The sequence below is a fragment of the Primulina eburnea genome, chromosome 3 (assembly GCF_022965805.1).
Source record: "Primulina eburnea isolate SZY01 chromosome 3, ASM2296580v1, whole genome shotgun sequence".
Lineage (NCBI taxonomy): Eukaryota > Viridiplantae > Streptophyta > Magnoliopsida > Lamiales > Gesneriaceae > Primulina > Primulina eburnea.
In genome coordinates, this window is record NC_133103.1 from 12333009 (window position 1) to 12355779 (window position 22771).

At 34.3% G+C, this 22771-nt stretch overlaps 3 protein-coding genes and 1 long non-coding RNA gene across 5 annotated transcripts; 1 reads left to right on the forward strand and 3 right to left on the reverse strand.

Moving 5' to 3' along the window:
• Positions 1–336: 336 nt before the first annotated feature.
• Positions 337–8224, reverse strand: LOC140826483 (AUGMIN subunit 5). 2 transcript variants are annotated; one of them, XM_073188811.1, is made up of 11 exons: positions 7882–8222; positions 7271–7735; positions 6294–6836; positions 5008–5149; positions 4519–4692; positions 3778–3987; positions 3003–3188; positions 2762–2921; positions 1632–1827; positions 1186–1318; positions 337–982 (listed from the first exon to the last, which is right to left on the reverse strand). In XM_073188811.1, exons 2-11 carry the CDS (start codon positions 7732–7734, stop codon positions 863–865), a joined length of 2328 nt encoding a protein of 775 aa, XP_073044912.1. In that variant the 5' UTR covers position 7735; positions 7882–8222; the 3' UTR covers positions 337–862. The 2 variants fall into 2 exon arrangements, with proteins under 2 accessions (XP_073044912.1, XP_073044913.1); XM_073188812.1 differs by lacking the exons at positions 337–982; positions 1186–1318 and adding an exon at positions 1525–1543 and having other exon boundaries at positions 7271–8224.
• Positions 8225–13757: 5533 nt separating this feature from the next.
• LOC140828262 (probable UDP-arabinopyranose mutase 1) lies at positions 13758–15708 on the reverse strand. The gene is made up of 4 exons (XM_073191249.1): positions 15351–15708; positions 14458–14708; positions 14190–14358; positions 13758–14103 (listed from the first exon to the last, which is right to left on the reverse strand). Exons 1-4 carry the CDS (start codon positions 15660–15662, stop codon positions 13792–13794), a joined length of 1044 nt encoding a protein of 347 aa, XP_073047350.1. The 5' UTR covers positions 15663–15708; the 3' UTR covers positions 13758–13791.
• Positions 15709–17093: 1385 nt separating this feature from the next.
• On the forward strand, positions 17094–21437 carry LOC140826486 (uncharacterized). The gene is made up of 2 exons (XR_012116817.1): positions 17094–17282; positions 20137–21437. It is a non-coding gene; the product is annotated as an uncharacterized lncRNA (long non-coding RNA).
• On the reverse strand, positions 17565–20390 carry LOC140826485 (cytochrome P450 85A1-like). Its single transcript, XM_073188813.1, has 8 exons — positions 20154–20390; positions 19473–19794; positions 19214–19363; positions 18895–19140; positions 18725–18811; positions 18566–18644; positions 18026–18132; positions 17565–17896 (listed from the first exon to the last, which is right to left on the reverse strand). Exons 1-8 carry the CDS (start codon positions 20342–20344, stop codon positions 17684–17686), a joined length of 1395 nt encoding a protein of 464 aa, XP_073044914.1. The 5' UTR covers positions 20345–20390; the 3' UTR covers positions 17565–17683.
• Positions 21438–22771: the final 1334 nt, after the last annotated feature.

The window sequence follows — 22771 nt, forward strand, 5'->3', positions numbered from 1 at the left end:
TTTTGTTAAATGAATTAGTTATTACTTCCGATAATAAGTTTTTAGAGTCGAGATTATAGACTATGGGTTAAGAAGGAATGAGTTCAGTATTTGGGTTAAAAAACATTACATTATTTATAATTGCAATGTTATTGCCTTCCATTAGGCGCGAACCAAATACCACAAAATCAAATATCGCATAATCGTCCAGATCAATATCGATCACCTATTCCACAATCCAGCATCAATTTTCCAAGAAAAGCCTTGGAAAAGCCTTCTCAGAGCCTGCCTCATTTACAAGAATCATAGTCAAATTTTATGTTCAAGTACAATAGAGCCTTCACCGTGAGAACCATCAAATATTAAGTACATATATTTTGATAAATGAAATATGTCTTTTAACATATTAACACCACAAATGCATGAATCAGGAGAAAAAAACAGTTTGATACAGAATCTGTGTACCCCAAAAAACCCATCAATCAAATCAGAACACAGCCTTGAACGAGCCTCTGAAACCTGATCACCCTGAATTGAACTATATAATGTTACAAACAAATAAGCTCAAAAATAGCAAATAAGGAGCATAAAAAATACAGGAGAGATCCTTCCACAAATACAGAACAACCTACAAACAAAGACCACTGTGCATGGTTGCATCTAAACCTGGTACAGATATCATGAACCGTAGATTCATATCCACTTTTTCCATTCAACGCACTATGAGGTACATCGCATTAGCACTACTCGTCATTGAAGATCCCATCTAGAGTGTCCTTGCTAAAACTGGGGAGTGCAACATGATTAGAGCGATGGTAACAGGTGGAGCTGCAGATACATAATAAATTCAATAGCCAGACAAATTTTTTTTTTATCTGATTAGTTATTTATCATAAAATGCCAGAAGTTGTTTCACGTGATTCTGCCAGGCAACAACGTTTTCTCCATCTACAGCAACCCAATCTACCACAGTTGAAGCTGGTTGTTCCCACCATTCATCGAGCTATAGAAAAAATGAGAGAATAACAATTTCAAAACATTGCAATATTTTTGGGGGAGGAGAGACCGGAGAAGATTGAGAAACAAAATTGTCCACTTTGAGAGCATATCAAAGTTGAACTCTCAAATATTACCGTGAAATCTTTTAAGAATTAAATATTGATAAATACATCAGAAAAAAGGTAATTAGCAACGCAAAGTACTCACCAAGCCTCTCACATATTTGCAGTCATCAAGACACTTTTGAGCATTTAAAACTGCATTTTTTAATTCAGGTAACCATTTCTCAACAACTTCTTTCTCATGTTCAACGGCCAAGCTTAGACAGAAATTTGTTGTTCTGCAAGATAAAGTCGACAAAATTAAGAAGAGTCTCTACAAAAATAAAAATGGGATTCATAACCACATAAATTTTTCCAGTTTAAAAGACTCAATTGACAGGTGAAAACAAACACCACAATGGAAAGGAAAACTTAAACCAAATATTTGGAAACTTGACCTAATAATAGGATTTTCTCAATTCAGATCCTTACTTTATGTCTTGCATTGATGAACACATTGTCAACTATGTACGAGAAGATACAATGGGTTTCTAAGGAATATTCAAAAGTTTGAGGTTTTCATGGGAAAAAGATGGGGTGTATCGTCTATACCTGTCATATTCTTTTTGCACACGATGAGCATGATTTAACAAAGCATGACCATTTTCGACAAGATCCCTTCTCACATGAACCAAATTGATTGCCTTTGCCAAGTCTTCCAATACACAAGCCTCAGAACCACGTAGCTTTAAACAAAATTCCAATGACTCCAGGACTGATGCTAATCCAGAATCCAAACCATTCAAACCTGCGACATGTCATAGATTACTGCAATTACGTTTTGTTTCGTATAGAGGTCTTATATGGAGTCTCTTAAAATTTAGCCAAAAAAAACTTAAAGACAGCAAGCTGGTTAACTAGATTTGTGTAGAGACTAAGTAAAGTAAATGAGACAGGGGGAAACAATCAATATATAAACTAACTGAGTCCAAATCAGGCACTGCCATTATCCTGCATCCCCACACCAATTAAACTCTTAAAATAAAAACCTTAAAATGATTCAGTGAAAGTACACAGTTGCAGAGATCATATCTCATAAATTATCTGAATAGTTTAAAGAAAGAAGGCTTTAGATAATGTTTATCAGCAGGTAGCAAGAAATGCATTTAATGCAATTCATGTAAGATCTAAAGCACAACAGCTCTTTTTCTCCCCATTTTTTATTCCATGTGACCAAAACAGTTAGGGGGAAGCAAGAAACTTTTTGATAATAAGCACAGATAGAAATAATTTGTAAAAGATCTTGTAGAGGGAAAAAAAGCCAAAACGATCTTGAGGTCATTTGCCAGATATAAAACAGGAGCTTAAGTGAACTGCCAACAATATTACCTCCTGTCCAAAATTAATAGTTTAGCATGAAATGAGCAACAAAGAGGCATGTAGCTTGCAGTTTAGCTCTCAATATACAATTCATTCAGTAATCAATATGCAGTTTTCATGGCATAATTTGCAAGCCACAACGACATCAAAGTTATGGAAACATAAGCATGCCTTAAGACTCAAAGAAAAATTGTAGTGAGATTTCAGCACGAATTGTATGGCAAAGTGTGGGGACCTAGTAAAATATCTGATGAGCAACTTCATAAACAGAATCAGTACAAAATGCTGAAGAGGTCTATTAAATCCACAAATTACAATTCGAGCCAACGACTAGATAGTCCTGGAATATACGTAAGGCTCACCAGCAGGATAATGCAGGGCAGCAGATATGCGGCATATAGAAGGAACAGCGGAAGGATCTCTGGAACCAGCTCTGGCTGTCAACAACGCTGCATTTCTTTCAGCGGTAACAACGGCTTCAGGTCCGGTAGAACCATTTGCGCTCATGGACTCCAAGAAAGCCTGATCAAAAGGAAATGGGCATTCAAGATATTGAATTATATAGACACGTGTAACCACCAAACTCCTGGTTGGCTTTCTAACCTGAGGTGTTGATGGAAGCATGTAAAGGTTGTTATCAGGACTTCTATAAAAAGCTGAAACTTCATTATCAACCAGATCTTTTGCATTGTTAGATATGTCCATAACAACATTACAAGCTGGAATTATGGTGCTTGATGCATACTCCCTGGCAACTAACGGTTGCTGACTCCAGAAAGAAGCAGCATCCTACATTATCGAGGGAAATAAATAAATGATAGCTTGTTACACTACATAGATAAAGAAATACACAAACAAAGTTAATAAATCTTCGTAACATATTTGCAGACGACCCAAAAGGTCAGCAACTGAATGTTGGAGTCATGTAAACAAGTAGAATGACAAGGTAGCAAATATCATGCTCCTCTGCCAAAGGAAGAAAGTTTTCACTCCAATTCATTTTGTTCGCAGAATACACACATTTTTATAGCATTCCCAAATATATTTCTTCATGGAATTTTAATGGAAAAATAATAAATGATCATTCTGAATATGATCCTAATTTTGGTTTACTTCAGGCTTCAACTTCCGCCAGCCTCCTATAAACTATTATATGCTGTACAGCGTAATGTGCTTGTAGGAACCATATTCCTGTTATACACATAATTGAGTCCTACAAGGAATTGGTTACATTCTGGTGCACTTGGAGCATAGATCGCCTATTCAGAATGCCTTAATAATGTCATGTTTACTGTTTCCAGGATGTGCATTTACACGTGTTAACGTGTGTGTGTGTGTGTGTGAGAGAGAGAGAGAGAGAGACAGAGAGCAATCATACCATGTTTGCCCTAAGTAATGCATTGTAGATCAGTTCCAACTCAGATCTGCGATCATCAAACTCTTCAATCTTCTTCCACTTCTTCCTCAAAGAATTCTCTGCTTCCTTCCTCTCAGCACATAATTTATTCAAGCGCCGCACTTCAGACATCAACGTGCTCAAGCTAGCCCGTAATCCAGCAGTTTCTCTTTCCTTGGCCCAAACCTCTAACTGCAAGGACATATAGAAAAAACATAAAATTGATGTTCAAAGCCACAAAATGTTTTGGTATAAGGTTACAAAAGTCAAATTTAAAATGCAGAATAACCTCAACAGTTAAAAGACTGTAAAACAAATACATAAAATCATAAAATAACTCGACAAGAAGCATATTGCAGAATGCATTAAGAACAAACTATAATAATTGGGAAGCAGCAGAAGTAGTGTAAGAGGTCCATATGTCCATGGTCTACCCCTCCCCTCATCCAAATAACAAATAGACAAGCAAACCAACAAACGATTGAAATATCAGATGCACACAGGATCAGCAGCTTTGGCCACGAAAATACATGAATATGTTATTCCACAAAAAGTAAAACAATTCTTGGTTTCTTTTCCATTTCCGGTTTTTAATTAATCACGAGGGCCCATAGGCCTTGCTCTGTCCCAAGAAAATGGGCATTGGAATAATTGTGTACCTGCACTATTTGATATTGATTCTCAACTCACCGCACCTAAATTAATTTAAAATAAAATTACAACCTCAAGTTGTCGAAGACTGCTCATATTCTGTGATGGTCCTGCGATTAGCAAATGTGATGACATCGCATCACTACTTCCATGAAGGCGTTTTAGAAGTAGCTCACTCGCGTTTTTGGCTTCTGCGGCATTGTTGAGTGCATCTTCTGTGTCCAAGAATTGCCGCACATGTGCTTTCTGTAGGAATATTATATAATGAACAAGTGAATAAGAATAATAAAAGGTATTGATGTTTTTCAACAGCATGTAAGGTGCTTTAGTCATTAAAACTCAGCAAAGAATGCGGCAAACTAAAGAGATAGATAATTCCCCTATCCACGAAACAAAAGCATAATGGCAAAATGTAAATTAACCAAATCGCTTACATGAGATGAAGAAGCATTCTACAACCCAAAATAGATGAGGAAACAAATAAAATAACATATGTTGAAACACACCCAAAGATGAATGGTGAAAAACTGGGTTCGGAGAGCATATCAATGAGGAGCATACCTGTCTCTCCAGAAGCTGATTTCCAGTCCCTCTTGCAGGATCATCATCTCCTATCTTCCCATTGCCATAAAGGCGATATTGTAATGGTGAGTTTCCATCATTGGAAGAATACTCAGTTATCACATCGTTCTCATATTTGTACCTAACCGAGTGAGTGAGCGAGAAAATTTATAAACGGCTTTGCAACAGCAGAGAGGAACAACTAGGACTCTGCCTGAAATTAAAATCTAGAATATACACCAAGAATTGTAGTCCAAAAACACAAAGACAAGACACACAAAACAAAACAAAAAACAAAACTTTCAGAAGTTGAATTAGTTAGCTTCAGAGGAAGGGTGAAGCATCCATATAAGGAACGGCTAACGACGAATTTAAAAATTATATCAACAACCAAAACAATCTATTAAATGATAGTATGCAATCATTGCTTTAAGCGACTCACATAAAAAAGTTAATAACATGTGTTATAATAAGTTAGTTGAGAAAGTTAACAAAAGTGAGTATATAAATGCAGTGCGCAAACTTATACCTTACGTAAAGTTTATAAGGTTAATCCTTCACAAAAGTTGTTCATCACGTTAACGTAGCGAGCATACAAGATGCATCCTCAAAAGTTGGTGAGCAGAAGTGAGTTATATGTAAGACCAAACAAGGAAAGAAGTGACAATAAAGTGAAAGTCAATATAATATCATCGTGTAATAATAGCACTAGCCACAATCATTCATACATTTAGCATTTTTGTGGAGCAACTGATTTTCAGGACTTATATTTTGAGTTTGAGTCCGACCAAATGCGTGAAGATGAAGAAAAACATGAGTCAACACAAGAAGTTAACCTCAAATGTACAGTGAACGAGATTAATGGGAAAATAAGAAGTGAGTGACTGGAGTTATACTGAACAAGTACAATGCTTAAGTCCATATAACAATGGTTTTCCTTCATCTCAAAGATGTATATAATGGCTAAGAAAAAATATATAAAATAAGCAATAGTTCCAAACATTATGTAAGTATCCGAATACATAAAGGTACGGCAACACTGCTTTATGAAGGTATATGAACAGTAAGAAGCAATAAAAAAACACAATGGCAGAAGAAGACTTTCTAACGGAGAAGTCCGACACTTTATGCTAGTAACACGTGGATGCAATGAATGGAAAGTGAATGACCTGTCAAGAGTAATATATGGATGCATGGGAAAAATAATTGCCTAGTTGATATTTGTTTTCCTGAAGATAAGGAATCAAAGATATTAAAATACCATCATCATGCAAGTCCTTGGATACCTTAATGTTTCTGCATCAGCTCTCACATCAGTTTTCTCTATTTCTTTAATAATATGATCTTTCAGTCGCTGGGTGTATGACGTGATTGCCAACAGTAGGTGAGGAGGACTTTTAAGGCAATCTACTATGACATCTCTAATTTCAGTAGGTAGATCACCATCTGTATCACTGCCTAATTTAGAAGCTTCCAGTTGAGGATTTGTGTGAATTCCAACCCCTTCAAATGCTGGAAAAGAACCAAGGATCTTTTCATACATCTGAACAGCGAGATATTCACACACTTTTCGTATACTTCTTTCTCTTGTGGTCTCAATCAGAATCACGTCATCTGCAGATTTTGCTCCTTTAACAGTTGAATGTAGTCCTTCTTTTTCACTATCTGCATGGAATCTCGAAACCATTTCGATATGGGAATCAATGCTATATCTCTTAGTATCCCTGGCTTGGTTGACATAGTACCGAAGACGTTTATGGTATTCGGAGAATATTTTTGCTGCTTCATTACATTGTTTATCATATGCCTCCAACATTACCTTTTTGTGCCTGCAAATAGAAATACTAAAATTCTTAATTTACTTCACTCCTAAGTATTTTCACCCTGCTTAGTCAATTCAATACATAATTTACATCATTAACCGGTTAAGTTTTAAAAAAGTTTCATCTAAGCGATTATTCTTTGGGAATAGATGAGCTTATCAGTCATCAACACTTTCTTTGGGACATGCAATTGATAAATCATCAATCAAGTATTAACTGATCACATGCATAAACAATCCAATTTTTTTAGACTAGCACTTGACAAATCATCGGTCAGGTTTTAATTGATCCCGAGCATAAATAATCCAATCCCATCAAATCCAATAACCAAAATTATCTACACTAAATCATTACATTACTTCATTAATAGAATTTAAAGATTATGTGGTCCTTGGGCACTGCATAAAAGTATACTTCTATGTATTTCAAATAGATGTAACCTATAATTTGAACGCTCATCAAGCATCCGCTTGCGCTCAGCTTCCTCCCTTGAGACCTCAACCATCTTGGTCTTCAACTGCTTGCGCTGCCGCCTCACTATCTGTCTCAACCTCTCCACTTCCTTCTCTGCCAACTCCCTCTCCTGCAATTCAATTTCCCTGCTACTGCTCTCCCCCAGCCCCTCCTTCCCAACTCTCGATTCATTCTTCCTCCGCTCTTTACTCCAAACTCCATCATCATTGCCATGAACAATGATATTACGGCGTATGTTTTCCACAGTCTTCTCAGATTTCACCCTCTTCAGTAAAAAATTCCAAACAGGAATCATGTTCCCTCGAGAAATCTTCTGGAGGGAATCCGCCGTCGGCATTGCTGCCTTGGCGGATGATGCATATGGGCTCAAAGGCCGGTAGCCCATTTCCTTCTGAAGCCACTCAAGAATTGCCTCCGCCTGGCCCGACATTCTTCAAGTTCAAAAAAAAAAAAAAAAACCGTGTCACTTGAGAGAAGTACACTAACTATCTTCGTGGCAGCCAGTCATGAAACCCTAATTCCTAACAAGAGGTCAAATTGCATGGAAAGAATGGAAAAAATAGGAATCGAACATCACCCGATTAGACGCGAATCTTAACCGCGTCGAAGGTCAGTCGCACAATCGAGAATTGTGCACAATGGATCTAACTAAGACAAGGCGAGGATCGAATTCCGCATTCTGTTGAACAGTGGTGAAAGGATCTTTGTAGCGGTCAATCTTTCCACCCTAATTATAGGTGAAGTCGAAATTGGTAATAATTTGCAGAAATGGGATTGAGTTTCAGTGATTCCCAGGGGAAAGTGAAATCGAACAGTGGAAGAACTGAAATTTGAAGTGACTTTGAAAAAGAATACGTGAAAAATGGATATCCAAGCCGGCACCTGAGATTTGGACCGGTCCACAACTCGTGGATCGGGTGGTGCAAAGTTTTTTCCACAGGTTGTTTTTTCGAATAATAATAAAAGTAGTAGTTATTGTCATCAATATTTTTACAACGGACAAATTTTATCCAAAAGATAGGATCGAATATTAGTTTATTATATAGAAATATTAGTTTATTATATAGATTAAATAAAATTCAAATCACTAAAATAACATTTTTTAAAGAATTTCAAATAATCATGTATATAAATAACAAAAAAAAATTAAGATTAAATAAAAAGAAAATTAATGAACAAATTCAAACACAGCTCATAGTCGATTCGAGCGGTTCTTGACCAAGTTTGATCAATTTAACCATTTTAGCGGTGTTTGAAAATATTTCTGACAAGACTAGTGAGCGTTTCACGGTTCTATGTGAACCGGTCGGTCCAATCTGATTTTGAAAACACGGATTGTCATAAAAAAAAATCATATATATTTTATAGAGTGTTTGCGGGTAAATTCTCGGTTTAGTCCCAAACCTTAAGTGTGTTTACCGATTTAGTCCCAAATTAATTTTTCGACCCAATTTAGTTCCAAATCTTCACATTAATTTACCTCATCGGTCTTTCCGTCAATTTGGAGTTGAAAGTAACGGAAATAAGATAAGCTTTTGCCTTGAACAAAAGCCTAAATCATTTCAGTAGCTCTAATCGATATTTTCTCTTCCAAGCAAGTCAGTCGCTGCCTGTTGCGGCTATCCTCCTCCACGCACCGACATACGCTCGAGGTAATCATCTATTATTTCTTCGGTACTCGTTAAATTTCAAGTTGACTTTCCCGTCTTTAAAATCCATACTTTGTCATCCTATTGATTGAGAATTAAATGGAGTCTACTTGAGTTCCGATTCACGTTACATTTTATTACATATATCATATTGTTCTATTTTTAACGAGGTTGCACTGAAAAATTATTAAAAGTGAAAGATTTGCTTTTAGATTTAGAAAATGAGAACCACAATCATTTATTGAAGGTTGCAGGGATAGCGGAAGAGATTAAACAACTAAAACAATCTCTAGAAATTAGTGGCGTAGATTAGATATCTTTATGTATCTTTGTATCTTTAACTTGGATTTGTAGTGCTCGTTCGTTGACTCAAGATTATGCATGATTTTGGTGTATTGGTAGGGATGTAAATGAACCAAACCGTTTGTGAGCTATTCGAAGCTTGATTCGATAAAATCTCGTTTGAGCTCGTTTAATAAGGCTCGTTAAGATAAACAAACCAAACTCAAATTTTATAGTATTCGGCTCGTTAGCTCGTGAACATGTTCGTTGGTAATTCATGGGTACTCTTTTAGATGAAAAATAATAGTTTTGATATTTGATTTATTGATTTTGCATATTATTTATGAAATATAAAAAAAAAAATCTATTAAAGTTATTTATAATAAATTTACAAATTTTAATAAGAATAATATATTTTTCTTTAAATATATAATTTACTTTTCAATTGATTTAATGAAAATTTAAATGTATAATTCATATTTATTAAGCTTGTTTAGGCTTGAATAAGCTTGTGAGCCATGCATAAATTCGTTAAATAAAGCTCGAGCTCGGCTCGATTATAAACGAACCAAGCTCAAACATTCAAGAGTTCGGCTCGGCTCGATTACATCCCTATGTATTGGTATAAAAATGTGAATTTTTTTTCACACGTCTTTTTTTAATTTTATTTCAGTGTTTGTCTATTTTAAGAGGGTGATTGTTTGTCCATTTCTAATATACATGTCATGAATACTTGCAAGATAGAAAACATTATGCTCGACTTTTGTTGCATTTTTTTTTATCATTTTCTTGTTACAGTGAGGAAGAAATACTCTTAAAAATACTTGAAATGCTTGAATTTACTATACGGATTGTATATTATCTATGTAAATCTTATCAAGTAATTGTGTAACGCCAACACCGTGTATAAATTTTACATTATCTACATGAGCATTGTGCAACGCCAACACCCTGAAATCCTCCTCCCTGGATGGATCACCAGCTAACTCGTTTTTACATTCATTTTCACCATGTAAATAATAATTTACCAAAACTAATTATTGTTGAATGACAAAACAATAATTTAACAAAACTATTGACCGTAAATTAAACCATGAAGATGACAAATTCAACAAAATTAATGGCTGGTGAATGACAAAACAATAATTTAACAAAATTATTTCCTGAAGCACCGAAAAAGTAGACTTCAATTTTCATCCATGACTAAATCAAACTCCATACAATAGAAAACAACAACTTTCAATATCATTTTCCATCCATGACTAATTCAAGTCGAACAACTTTTTTGAAACACCGAAACAGTAGAAAACAAAGAAACTGGATTCATAAAAAAAATCAAATCTTCTCGACAGAATATCACATATGGAATAATAGTCAAGAATTTATCAATTGTAGGCAATTAAAAATTGAATGCAAACCACATTAAGAATTGTCCAAAATTCTCTTATAATTAAGAAAAAAACAACATTGAAAAAATCGAAGGAAGATATATCTCATTAAGTTTTACAATCTGAATACAAATGGCATTGTAGGCAATTAAAAAATTAATTTAAAGCATACTTAAGATTTCTCCAGAAATCTGCAATATCATAAATCGTGTGCGTGTGATGTGATCCATTATATCTTACATCATGACGACACACACTAAGTTTAGGAATATGTTAGGTCTCAAAATAATGATTATATATGAAAACAAAAGTGGCATTGCAGTGCATTAAAAATTGAAGGAGTATGGAAGGAAAGAACAAATGGTTACCTCGAGCGTGCAGCGGTGTGTGGAGGAGGATAGTTGTTGCAGCATCGACCGTCTCGACGTGGAGGAAGATAGTTGTTGCAGCAGGCAGCGACCGACTTGCTTGGAAGAGAAAATATCGATTAGGGCTACTGAATGGGCTTTCTTCAAGGCAGAAGCGAATCTTCTTTCTGTTACTTTCAACTTCAAATTGACGGAAATACCAATGGGGTAAATTAATGTGAAGATTTGAGACTAAATTTGGTCGAAAAATTGATTTGGGATTAAACCGAGAAATACACTTAAGATTTGGGACTAAACCGAGAATTTGCCCGAGTGTTTGCAATCATTACATCACATTGCTTGGGTGAGATTTAAAGGTTATGTATGAAACGGTACCAAAATTTATAATTATTTTTTCTTTCTTTTTGTTTCTTTCTTTTTTCTTCAGTTTTTTACTTTCTCGTTTGTTTTTAGTTCACTTTTTATAAAGACTGATTTTTCATAAAGGCTAATTCTTTTTATAATGACTATTTTTCTAACGGGTTATTTTTTATGTTTTATTTTTCTTTAACTACCTGATTGATTTATTATTCACGAAACACTTAATTATCTGATGTTTTATTTTATTAAATATTTTGTAATTCTCCATCGAAACTCTAATATTGTACACGTTCTTTATTATGTTCACAATTAATTATTATTTTATTTTTATTTTTATATAAAATAAAATAATAATATATTCATAAATATCATTTTTAAATGTTATTGATATTTTATATAGTAAATGAAATTATAAATAAAAATAATTTAAAACATGGAAAATTACAATTTTGATCTTAAAATTTACATTTTTCCAGTTTTTGTCATGTTAAAAATGAATTTGCATATGCAATCCCATAACTTGCATGTATTTTTCATTTTTAGTCTTGTTAACGGTGGATGCATTTGCATTTTTATTTCATTAACTTGCATGTTTTTTCCATTTTCTCTTATGTTAAAGGTGAATTTGGATGTTTAGTCATGTCATTTACATTTTTTTTCCATTTTTTGTTTTTTTACAAAGTCCGTCATGTTTCTTTCAAGATAATATTATAAAAAACAAGAGATATATGCAACTTTACCTCCAAAAATTAATGCAAGCGCGCATTCACATTCGTCAAACAAGCAATTTTTGATAGACACAACATAATTCGATAAAAAATAATGAAAAAAAAAAACATCCAAGTAATTAAAGGACCAAAAAAGTTAATTCATAATTAAAATGACCAAAAATAAAAAAATACAAGTTACTTGATAAAAATGTAAAAACGCCGTTAACCAAACCAAAACGAAAAAACATGCAAATTACTAGACTCGAAATACAAACTTATTTTTAACAAAACAGAAAATAGAAAAAATTGCAAATTACATTACCACAATTGTAATTTCCTTTTTAAAAACATAAGTAAAAATAGAAATTTATTTTCTTAATTCCCACCATAATAGAATCTTATTTTTCTTAATTTTTTTTAAGACAGATATTTTTAAATTTTATATTGATTACTTTGAATGAATATCAATTATTAATGTTTATTTTTTATTTTCTTAGCAATTCAAATGTTCTTAACAATTTTTTATTAAACAAATATTATTAGTTTGCAATTATTTATTTATTTTTACTTAGGCGGGTTGGGTTTTGTTGAGTTGGTTATTTAGTGGCCAGTCAAAATGGTTGGTACGTCCTGTCAGTCTTTTTTTACATCTATAATTGTTGCAAGATTTTAAATATGCTAGTGTTGGAGCTATATTTTAGACTTAGTTAAGCTAAATTAGTTGAGCTTAAGCCCAATAAAAATGAAATTTTTTATATTGTCATTCCAGAGTTTAGTATATTTCACATTTTTCAATGTTTCTCGTCAATTTTTATTATAGTTTTTATGGTTTATAATTTCTACTGATTTATGTATACATAATCATGCTGATTTTTTTTTTTCAAGTTTCATTGTCGTTTTTTTTTTTAATTTTAACGTTGTCTTTATTTAAGAAATCAAAACAAACTATCAATTAGTTTAATTTTTTTCGCTTGAAATCATAAGAGCTATATTTTTATTATTTTTATACAAATTGGTGTTTATGATCACTTGACACACCTGCAATATCTATAAAATTTGTGCAATTAGTATACAAAAATTTGGTATACAAGACAATTTTTAAAAGATTTCACATTATATTACCTCGAACAAATTTCACATCATCTATCAGAATTGACACCTTATATATATATATATATATATATATATATATATATATATATATATATATGGATAATTTTGATGCTTAATGAATGAAAATTAAGCAATGTGTTTGATTGGAAAAATTCGAAACGAAGAATGAAACTTAATGAACGAATATTAAGTTCGGTGGTACTTCTGAATTAAACTAGAAACGAATTCATTGAACGTTGAAAGAACTTCAAACGAGTAGTCGGAACATGTAAGGACATGAATCAAAAAAAAAAAATCGGTGAACAGTAGAAGGCGCGCGCAGCGCCCGAGCGGCTCCCCTTCGACGCGCCTGCGCGCACGGAGTGCCCGAGCGCCTCCCTTTGGATTTTCGTGTCCCTTCGGATTTTTCTTATATTTTTTTCATTTCCTTGGCATTGTTTGATATTTGTGGCCAGTTACAATGGCCAGCACAAAAAGCTTATAGAATCACACGCAACAATCCAGTGCATGTATGGATCTCCCAACAAAATCCAGAGTATAAAAAAGGAAAAAAAAAAAAAAGTAAATCAGATAATAAAATCTAAATATAAATGAATTGTCCTAATTAAATCCGGATTTTAGTTGGCTTTGGGAGGATTGAGTTCGTCCCAAGCTTGAATCCACGTCTCCATGGCATCCGCAAGCTTCACAAAATAGGGGTCCACTTTTCCAAGCTTCTCTTTGACCTGTTTGGAGAGTTCGATGTAACACTTCTGGACAGTGTTCGAATCCTTGGAAAGAGTGGCGGCTTGGAAGAATGGTATGATCTCTTCTTGCCAAAATATACCTTTGTACTCCTTCTTAAGGTTCACAAATGGGTTGCTCGCTTTGCTATGCCAAATATATGGGAGACCAGTTTTCACTCCCAAGTTCAGATGATCACAAATAACCTAAAAAAACATGATCAGCATAATCTTTAATCATTCTAGTCCTTCAAACAAAAGATGAAGCGAGCTGGTGAGGTTTGTTTATGTACCTTGGTACACCAGCCAGCCCACATATCATCGTAGCGTCCGATAGGCTGACCATCTCCCATAAGCCCGAAGTACATAGCAGGGCCAATAAGATCGCGATCGAATGCGAGATTCATCCCGCACATGGGAAATAATGTGCCCTTGGGGATTGTTAACACTACATCAACATACCTGAAATACAATATGCAAACGTACAATACAGCCTCGTATAGAGTGACATTCTGAGATTCTTGAAAGTAAATGATACGAAGAGATTATGTTTAATTTCACCTGGTGTTTCTCTCAAGAGGCTTGACAAGCTGTGTGGGAGCGTCGTAATCCGGGATGTTCAGCCACAAGCCATGAGAAACGGCTGTTGCCACTCCTTCCCGGAGGCTGAACGGATATCCGCGAACGAAATCTGTGCCTTCTCTAAAAGGATCATATAATGTATTGAAGAAATGTGGAGTTGATGGAGATAGCAGATTCTTGATGTGTTGTTCCAAGGCATTTATGTCTTTGCCTGTTGGGTCTTTTGCAACCTACAAAATGACATCAATATTAATTCATTACTGCTAGATCACACGAGCCAATACTTCAGCTAACCTTCATATAAATTTCGTTAATGTATCTATATTACTTTTATTTTTTGTCACAAAAATATATCATTCGAACATAATTTGATTCTTTTGGATCCTCTAGTATATATATATATTATGATCTATTTGTTGGCTAATTTAACTGAGATAATAATTTATAAAACAAACCCACCAAATTTATGCGTTTTACTTAGATTTGAAGTAGTCTTTTACTAAAATTTGTTTAGTAACTAACTCGATAATTCTTAATGGATAATTGATATTTATCCTTAATTTTTTGTTATTTGCACTTCATTTATATATGAATAAATTTGACATATATTTATACATGAAGTGGAGTGTTGGTAATACAAAATAGAACATAAATATCAACTCCGCCCTACTTTTGATTTAAGTTTTTAGTTTTTGAACAAAATTTAGTTAATTTTTCAAATTCATACGTGGAATATTATTGGAATTTAATTATCTAAACACGACATCTATATTGAAAGATGACATAAAATTATAAAAGACAAGATTTGTAACCAGTACTAATGAACCAGGCACAGTATCAAAACGCAGAAAATGAGAGTAATTAAAGCTTACGAAACAGTCATCATCGATGGTGTAGATGTACTTCTTCTTCGAAACCATGTATCCGAAGCACCGGCAAGCCGAATCCTTGAATGAAATACACGAAGCTTTTGGTCCCAGGATCTTATTAATGTCGTTTCGGTTGTACAATTCGTAATCAAATCCATCGGGGACCTTGATCACCTTCGAAGGATCACCATCCTGCACTATGATCAGATGATACGGCTGGAAGAACGGCCTCCACATCTCTAGGAAATCGAGATTCCGTATAGTCGGAATCACGATATCGAGCTCGTCTTTGAGCTGGGGTGCTGCGGCGGCCATGGGAACAGGAGGAGGAGTCGGAAGTTGTTCGGTGTTGTGGGGTTAGGGTTTGTTTGAAGTTGAGAAAAAGGTTACGTGGTTTGGTTTATATAGAGATTATGATATGCATGGTGGCACTTGCGGGACCCGTGGGATCGGCACGTGCGGCGGGAAGAGTTGTCTGAGACTATTTTTGCGTGGTCGAGGACTCGTTCAAATCAGATAATCTATCCGATTTTATGGTGAGGCCGTCTCTTATTTTTAAAATTTTTATTGGATACTGCATTCTACTTCCATATATTGGCCTTATGCGATTTTGATTTTTTTTTTTATGGTGTCGAATTTCAGTTTAAGTTGATGTTTTTGTTATTTTGAAATTTTAATATTTTTTCTGACTTGACGTTAACATGCAGCACTTGTGGTGTGGATTTAACATGACGATGATAGGTGCAATGTCACCGGCAATTTTCAATCAAAAAATGACTAAAATTGTTGAATAATGAAATATAAATGACTAAAATTGAAATTGAACAACATAATAAACTAAAATTACAAATATATATATATATATGACCAAAATTATAATTTTACTATTTAATTTCAATTAATACATTTTAGAGCAAATTATATCTATTATATTTTCGAAAATCACATATATTGTCGATTTATCAATATATATATATATATATATATATATATATATATGATTTTAATTTGATTCGCATCTTATCGGTTGTATATTTTTCTCATCAATATGCAGTGATTGGAGTTAAGTTATATAGAAAAACGTAAACAATCATGTTATTTGTAATTTTATTTTTTTATTTGTATTTATTGTTTGGATGATGTGTATCATTTTTAAAAAACTAATAAAATATTTCTATAAAAAAATTTATAAATTCTATAAATAATCTGTGAATGTTAAATTTTGTATAAATAATTTAATAGTTATTATTTAACTTGTTTTTTGGATACGGGTTTACACGAATCATTTTTGTAATATAAATGAAATGTGTAAATAATGGCGACACTGTCTTAATATAATGGGAAAATATTCTCCCCAAAAAAACTATTATAAGACATTAAATTTTTACACAATAAAATATCATTGTATGCAAATGAATTTCAATTAGTTATTAAGAATTACGTCCAATTGTTTATTTTATAAAATTTTTAAAATGTTTCAAACAAAATTTTCTTAAAACTAATGTATATATATATATATATATATATATACACACACACATATAAACACATTATTTGAGTTATAATATAGATAGATTAGTGTCGTGGTGTAATTTAAAATCCCCAAAATACTCTTCTTTCCTTTTTTGGCCATTTATTTTTTTGCATGGAAAAAATAAATTTGTGCTTTAAAAATTTCATTTTATTTTAATTTTTCAATATTTTTTTAACTATATATATATATATATATATCTATATATATATATAAAATATATCGAGTAGACATGCGCCAACCGAACCGGGCGAGAATATATAATTCTCTGGGCCGGAAAGGCTTGCGCCGCCGATTAGTTTCGACGGAGACCGAAAAGTCATATATCCAAATTGATTAGCATCTGTGTCAGCTCAAAAGGTCTAGGAGTGGATCAACCTGGCGTCCAACATGAACAATTATTGGTAAAGGAGAAAACTCAAATCTTTTACCACGGATCACGAATTTGATTTCTTTTTTACCCACGTTTGTGTTAAACCGTGTGTACCTTTTTCGCTATTGGAGCTTTGGTAATATATAACGATCACTGGGAGATTTAGTGTAATATGCCTGGCAAAACATGCGAGTTTAGAAAATACGACGCGTTGAAGTCAACTTATTTGCAGTTGGGGGCTTGGTTGCTTGTGTTGGTAGAGTAAAGTTTCAATGTATCTAGATTGCAAATCATAAATTAATACTAGAGGATATTCAGTTAATTTTCTGATGCAGGTGTTATCTGGAAAATACTTACGTCCACGAGCGTTAAACTGATCTGCTTTTTTCTATTTTTTTGTACTATGTACATATTAGTCTATAATAATGATGGTTAGTGCGCAGAAACCCGTATGTGGAAACCATTAGGCGCTTCAACCCTTGGAAATTTCATTATCTTGTTTCCACCTACTTCTTCCCATTTGTATCGTGTCACGAAGTAGTGAAGGAAAGTAGAGATTTCGGCCAGGCCGAGTTCTTTCCCGGGGCACTGCCTAGTTCCACCCCCAAAGATCAAGAAATGGTGCTGGTTCTCTAGGCCCCTTTCCTGCAATTTTTTAACACCGTTTTGTCTTAGTTTGATATAATGCTGAGTTCATTTTATCTCACTTCGGGAATTAACGAGCCCCAAGGAGTATATGTGGATGAAAACTATCGGAGACTTGTTATTACGAACCAGCCATCTCCATGGATTGAAGGATAATGGATCGGGATAAAGGCAAGGATCGTAGTTGACTTCTCTTGTGTAAACATATATCCTCCACCCTCGTGGAATCATGTATCCTGAAACAGAAATATAAAAAAGAGAATAGTTATTATACATCGCACCAGCTTGACTTGAGCCTTCGTCGACTGCATGAATGACAGTAGGAGAATTGAACCCTCCTTCTTATCCAAAAGGATGGACAAAATAACTTATTTGGACATGCCGGGTAATCAATGCAATGTCATGTTTGGGATCGGTTAGTTGCCATGTGGATCTTGAGAGGAGTAGGGTCCATAGTCCATACATAAAAATGTATCTCTTTTTTATATCAGTGCTAAGTATGCTACTGCTGTTTTTATGTGAATAATATAACGTTTATATCATCAAATAAGGCAAAGAATTTAAGGACTACTCCTTGAGCCAGTGAATTCTTATCAGTTCGTGTGCTGTAAAACATGAAAGTAACAAAAAGAGAATCCATAGAAGTAGGGAAATCATTATTATACACACCGTTTATCTCCATATCTTTGGTTGTTTTTCTCAACACTCCATTCACTATTGTAGCTAATCTTGATGTCTCGTATATGACCTGCGATGAGAATATAATTTTTCGTAAGCTTGTTGAGATCTTGTTTAGTAAACAATTCGGTTGATAGTTATTATACTCACAGCACGCGTGAAGCGCATCGATTTATAGTCGTTATAATCTATAGGGTCCTCTGGCCTTTTCCTTTCTCTAATGGCCGTATGTTCTTTCTACAAAAGTTGAAATCAACTTACGGTAAGAAGTATTTATGTAGCTGAGATAAGCATGCTTATGGCTGCATGTTTCCACTCACCCTTAGTTCTTCTAGTACTTTTGGATGATCATGAAGATATTTAATGGCCATCATTGATGTAGTTGATACCGTCTCATACCCAGAATACAAGATCGTGATGACCAAGTCAATTATGTCCTCATCACTTAGCTTGATTTTATTATGTTCATAGTTAATTAGGAGATAGAGCATGTCATTTTGGGTTTCTCCAGACGCTCTTCTCTTTACAAGCTCCCTGATCAACAAGCTTGTGATGGTTTTCCTAGCCTGTTTTGAGTTTAATATGTAAGTAATGTTAATAATTCCTTTGTTAGAATTCAGTAACTTAGTAACAAGTTACCTGAAATCCATGGTTGTAGCTTGTATTGGGAAGGTTGATAGGCAGAGAGAGAGTTCCTAGCGTTAACTTAAAGAATTCTGGCATTAATGTTTTAGATATGGAGCTGGATTCGTCGGTTGCTATTTGCATCAGTGACGATAAAAAAGCCATCTGAAAAAAATAATGGGGATGTTGTGTTAGAACAGAGGCACAATGAGTATTATTGAGTCTAGCTGATCGAAATGATTCTTGACTTAGATCAAGAGTTTCCAACGCAAACCTCCTTGGTTTTCTCTTGAATGTCAATGGATTGGTTATCCCAATTGCTGAGATGGGATCTCATGAAACCATCGATTTTTGGTAGAAGTTGACCTTTGATCATGGTGGGGCTTATGAGGGAGAGCAATGCCCCTCTCATGTACTTGTGAGCAGAGCCGTGAATAGCTGAAATGTTGCATTTGCCTAAGATGTCCAGCATCGACTGGGGATATCCAGGTACAAGTCCTTTTGCTTCATTCAATAGAATATATCTATTTAGCTCGGGATCCATTGAAACAATGGTAGGACAGCCCAGCAAGTGGGATTTGAAAAAACTCCCATACCTGTGTTGCCACAAAGACGGAAATATTAATGAAAATTATATGAAAACTCTAAATGGTCGGTCATTGATCAAGAAAATGTTATTTTATAAATATAATCTGGGCAAAATTGTCAAATTTGATCAGAGTGAATGCGCTTATATACCAAACATTTGCCCGTCATATGAGTGCGGCATGGATTACTCACTCATCTCTTTAGCTGTTTTACATGCGCACAAACGTTTCAAGCATCCATTGTGGTGGTTGTTTAATGCTTTCAAGTTTGTCATTCATCTATGTTTGTTTTAACAAATAATTTGTTTTCTGATGAAATATGATATAATTGATTGAACCTGTCATTTGCAGAAAGAATGATACGATACCTTGATCTCTTGCTTCTCATGAAGTCTGGACCTTGCTTAAGAAATTCAGTCGTCTCTCCAAAAACAGGCCATCCCATGGTACCAGGAGGCAGCTCTTTCTTCCTGTACCTGACTTCATTCCATCTCAGTAAAGCAGTACTCAGGATGCAGAGTCCCCATAACACTCCTAGAATTACAATTAAGACAGCCATTGATTCTCCTTTGAAGCTTTAACCACTTCAGGAAGGGAGAGAAGAGATCTGCAAAAGGTATGGGTGTTGCTCTATTTCTTGTTGGCAGTTCGTGAGTTCCTGTGTGCTTATATAGACTGCGGAATCCCAGTATGAATATGGTGTGAGAAATAGGATTAATCTACCAAAAACCATGCACACTATGAGGTAGGACCTAGCCTTAATGTTTGAAAAAGGATTTTTAAACTAAAGTGATATCAATACGAATACCATTAACATCAAGAGTCTTGAAAATGCTGTTCAGCATAAGATTTAGTTGGTTTCTCGTATTAAATGTGGTCTACGCTAATCCAATGAGAGTGAGCACATTTTTTTCAAAAATAAAAATAAAAATAGAATGATGATTTTGTCATAAAAATATATCAAGTTGCTCCAAACTCGATGTTTTTTCTCCGCTCTCTCTGTTCTTAAATGTGATTACATGCTTGAAGTACCTTACAGGTAAGCTTTTCTTATGATTTTTTAATACTATTAGCTGTGATTCTTAATGATTTGGTTATATTAAAGCATTCTGGTTAGAGAAATGACCTTTGACTGATGTTAGAATTACATGAGCACATGCACAAGACCTCTTCTGAAGCAAAGCACTGGGACTCCATGTTTCACATCCCTGTCAACTACATCCATCCATCAAACTACAAAAAAAAAAAAAAACTCACCCCCCTTGTCATTTTTACTAATATTACACATTCAAAATTATTTTGCTTCCAAGTTAAAATCATGAATCTTATCTTATTTTAATTTCTTATTGAATGCATTAATTCAGAAGATATTCCTTTTTTAGTGTAACGAGTCTGTGTCTGCTGGGCGGTCAAACTATCCGGGACTTGCAAGCTAGTTGCTCTTCTCGATCGAATACAAAGCCCCATCCCCGTCCCCAGTGTTGCTTAAACAGTATGCGCTACAGCTTCATATGCTTTTTTGGATTTATTTTTTTGAATGGTGCTGTTCTTCTTCTATATAAATGGCAATAGTGAGTGAAGTGAAGTGAAGTGGTAGGCTCCATGTATTTGAACTCTCGATCTTAAATAAAAATCCATTCTAGTTTTCATAATTATATCGATATAATTAAAAACTGAAAGTCTTGAGTAAAGGGTCGTTATAGTTCTTATCCTATTTTAGTAGATTGAAGCCTTGGACCAATAGTTCCTAAATAGTTTATTACAACAAATCAGTTGTGATTACATCCGAAATATCAGTAGGGGAGGGTAAACACAGTACTACTTTATCGTAAGTAGAGTGCGAGTCCCCTGATTTGCTAATCTGTTAGCAACATTAAAGTTACTCATCGCATCTGAAATTCGATTTGGTATATAGCAATGATAAATCACATCATGTTCATTGGATTGAGCCAAGATTTGTGCGATTATTCATATGCTAAGACCAGTTCTACACGTGACTGCTTGTTCATACTCGATTATTAACTTCTGCAGTCCTGAATTTACGGGCAATTCCCTGATCTGTGCATGCTACTCTTGTCAGATTCCGCTTTGACCGTGTTGGACTAAATTAAAAAAATCCCATCTGATTTGTATGTTTTTAAATATCTTAACAGTAGTCAATACTTGTATGCATGCAGTTGAAAATTGAAAAGTCTATCATAAATTATATGTATTAGCTTTTCTTTGTATTTTATTTTCTTAAATATGAAAAGGTTATTCAATGTCGCTGTTTCGTTTCTGGATGATGGATTTATTAATATGTTAAAATGATTTTTTTTTAAAAAAACATTTTACATATGTAAAAATGTATACATTTGGTGAGGATTGATCAGAGAGTGGGAAATCATAGGCAGAGAGACACATGGACTATCTGGATCATCAGTAAATGAAAACTCCAGATGTGCACGAGGACCTCCACTTTGTTCCTTTGTGCTTTTTAAGACTTCCTCATCTTTCATTACAACTATTATTATATATGTCACGCCCGGGACGGGGGTTGGTTGACACCGGCGTTGCTCTCAAATATTACATTCGAAAACAACAAGTCTCAGAAGTACAAAATCTCATAAACCAGTCTTTTATTCATAATACGAAATAAATCAATTGTCTGTTACAACTCGAATGCTGATGTTTTACAGCGGAAATGTAAAACCAAATATTACAGTATCTTAACAGATGCAGCGGAATAAAAATAAACATAAACTGAGAACAACAGTCTTCTTCACCAGCCCCAGAACTGGTTCTGCTCTTCTTCTTCTAACATCTCTTCAGTACTCTTATCTGAGATGGGTTTGGTGGGTGAGTGATATGATTGTCACTCAGTAAGCAGGGGACGGGATTAACTCCCAGTTTTCGAAATCGTTTTCAACAGAAACCGTAATACAATAGTATACAGAAACTCGTATTTCATGACAGAAATCAGAATTCAGACTTTGCAGGTTTCAGA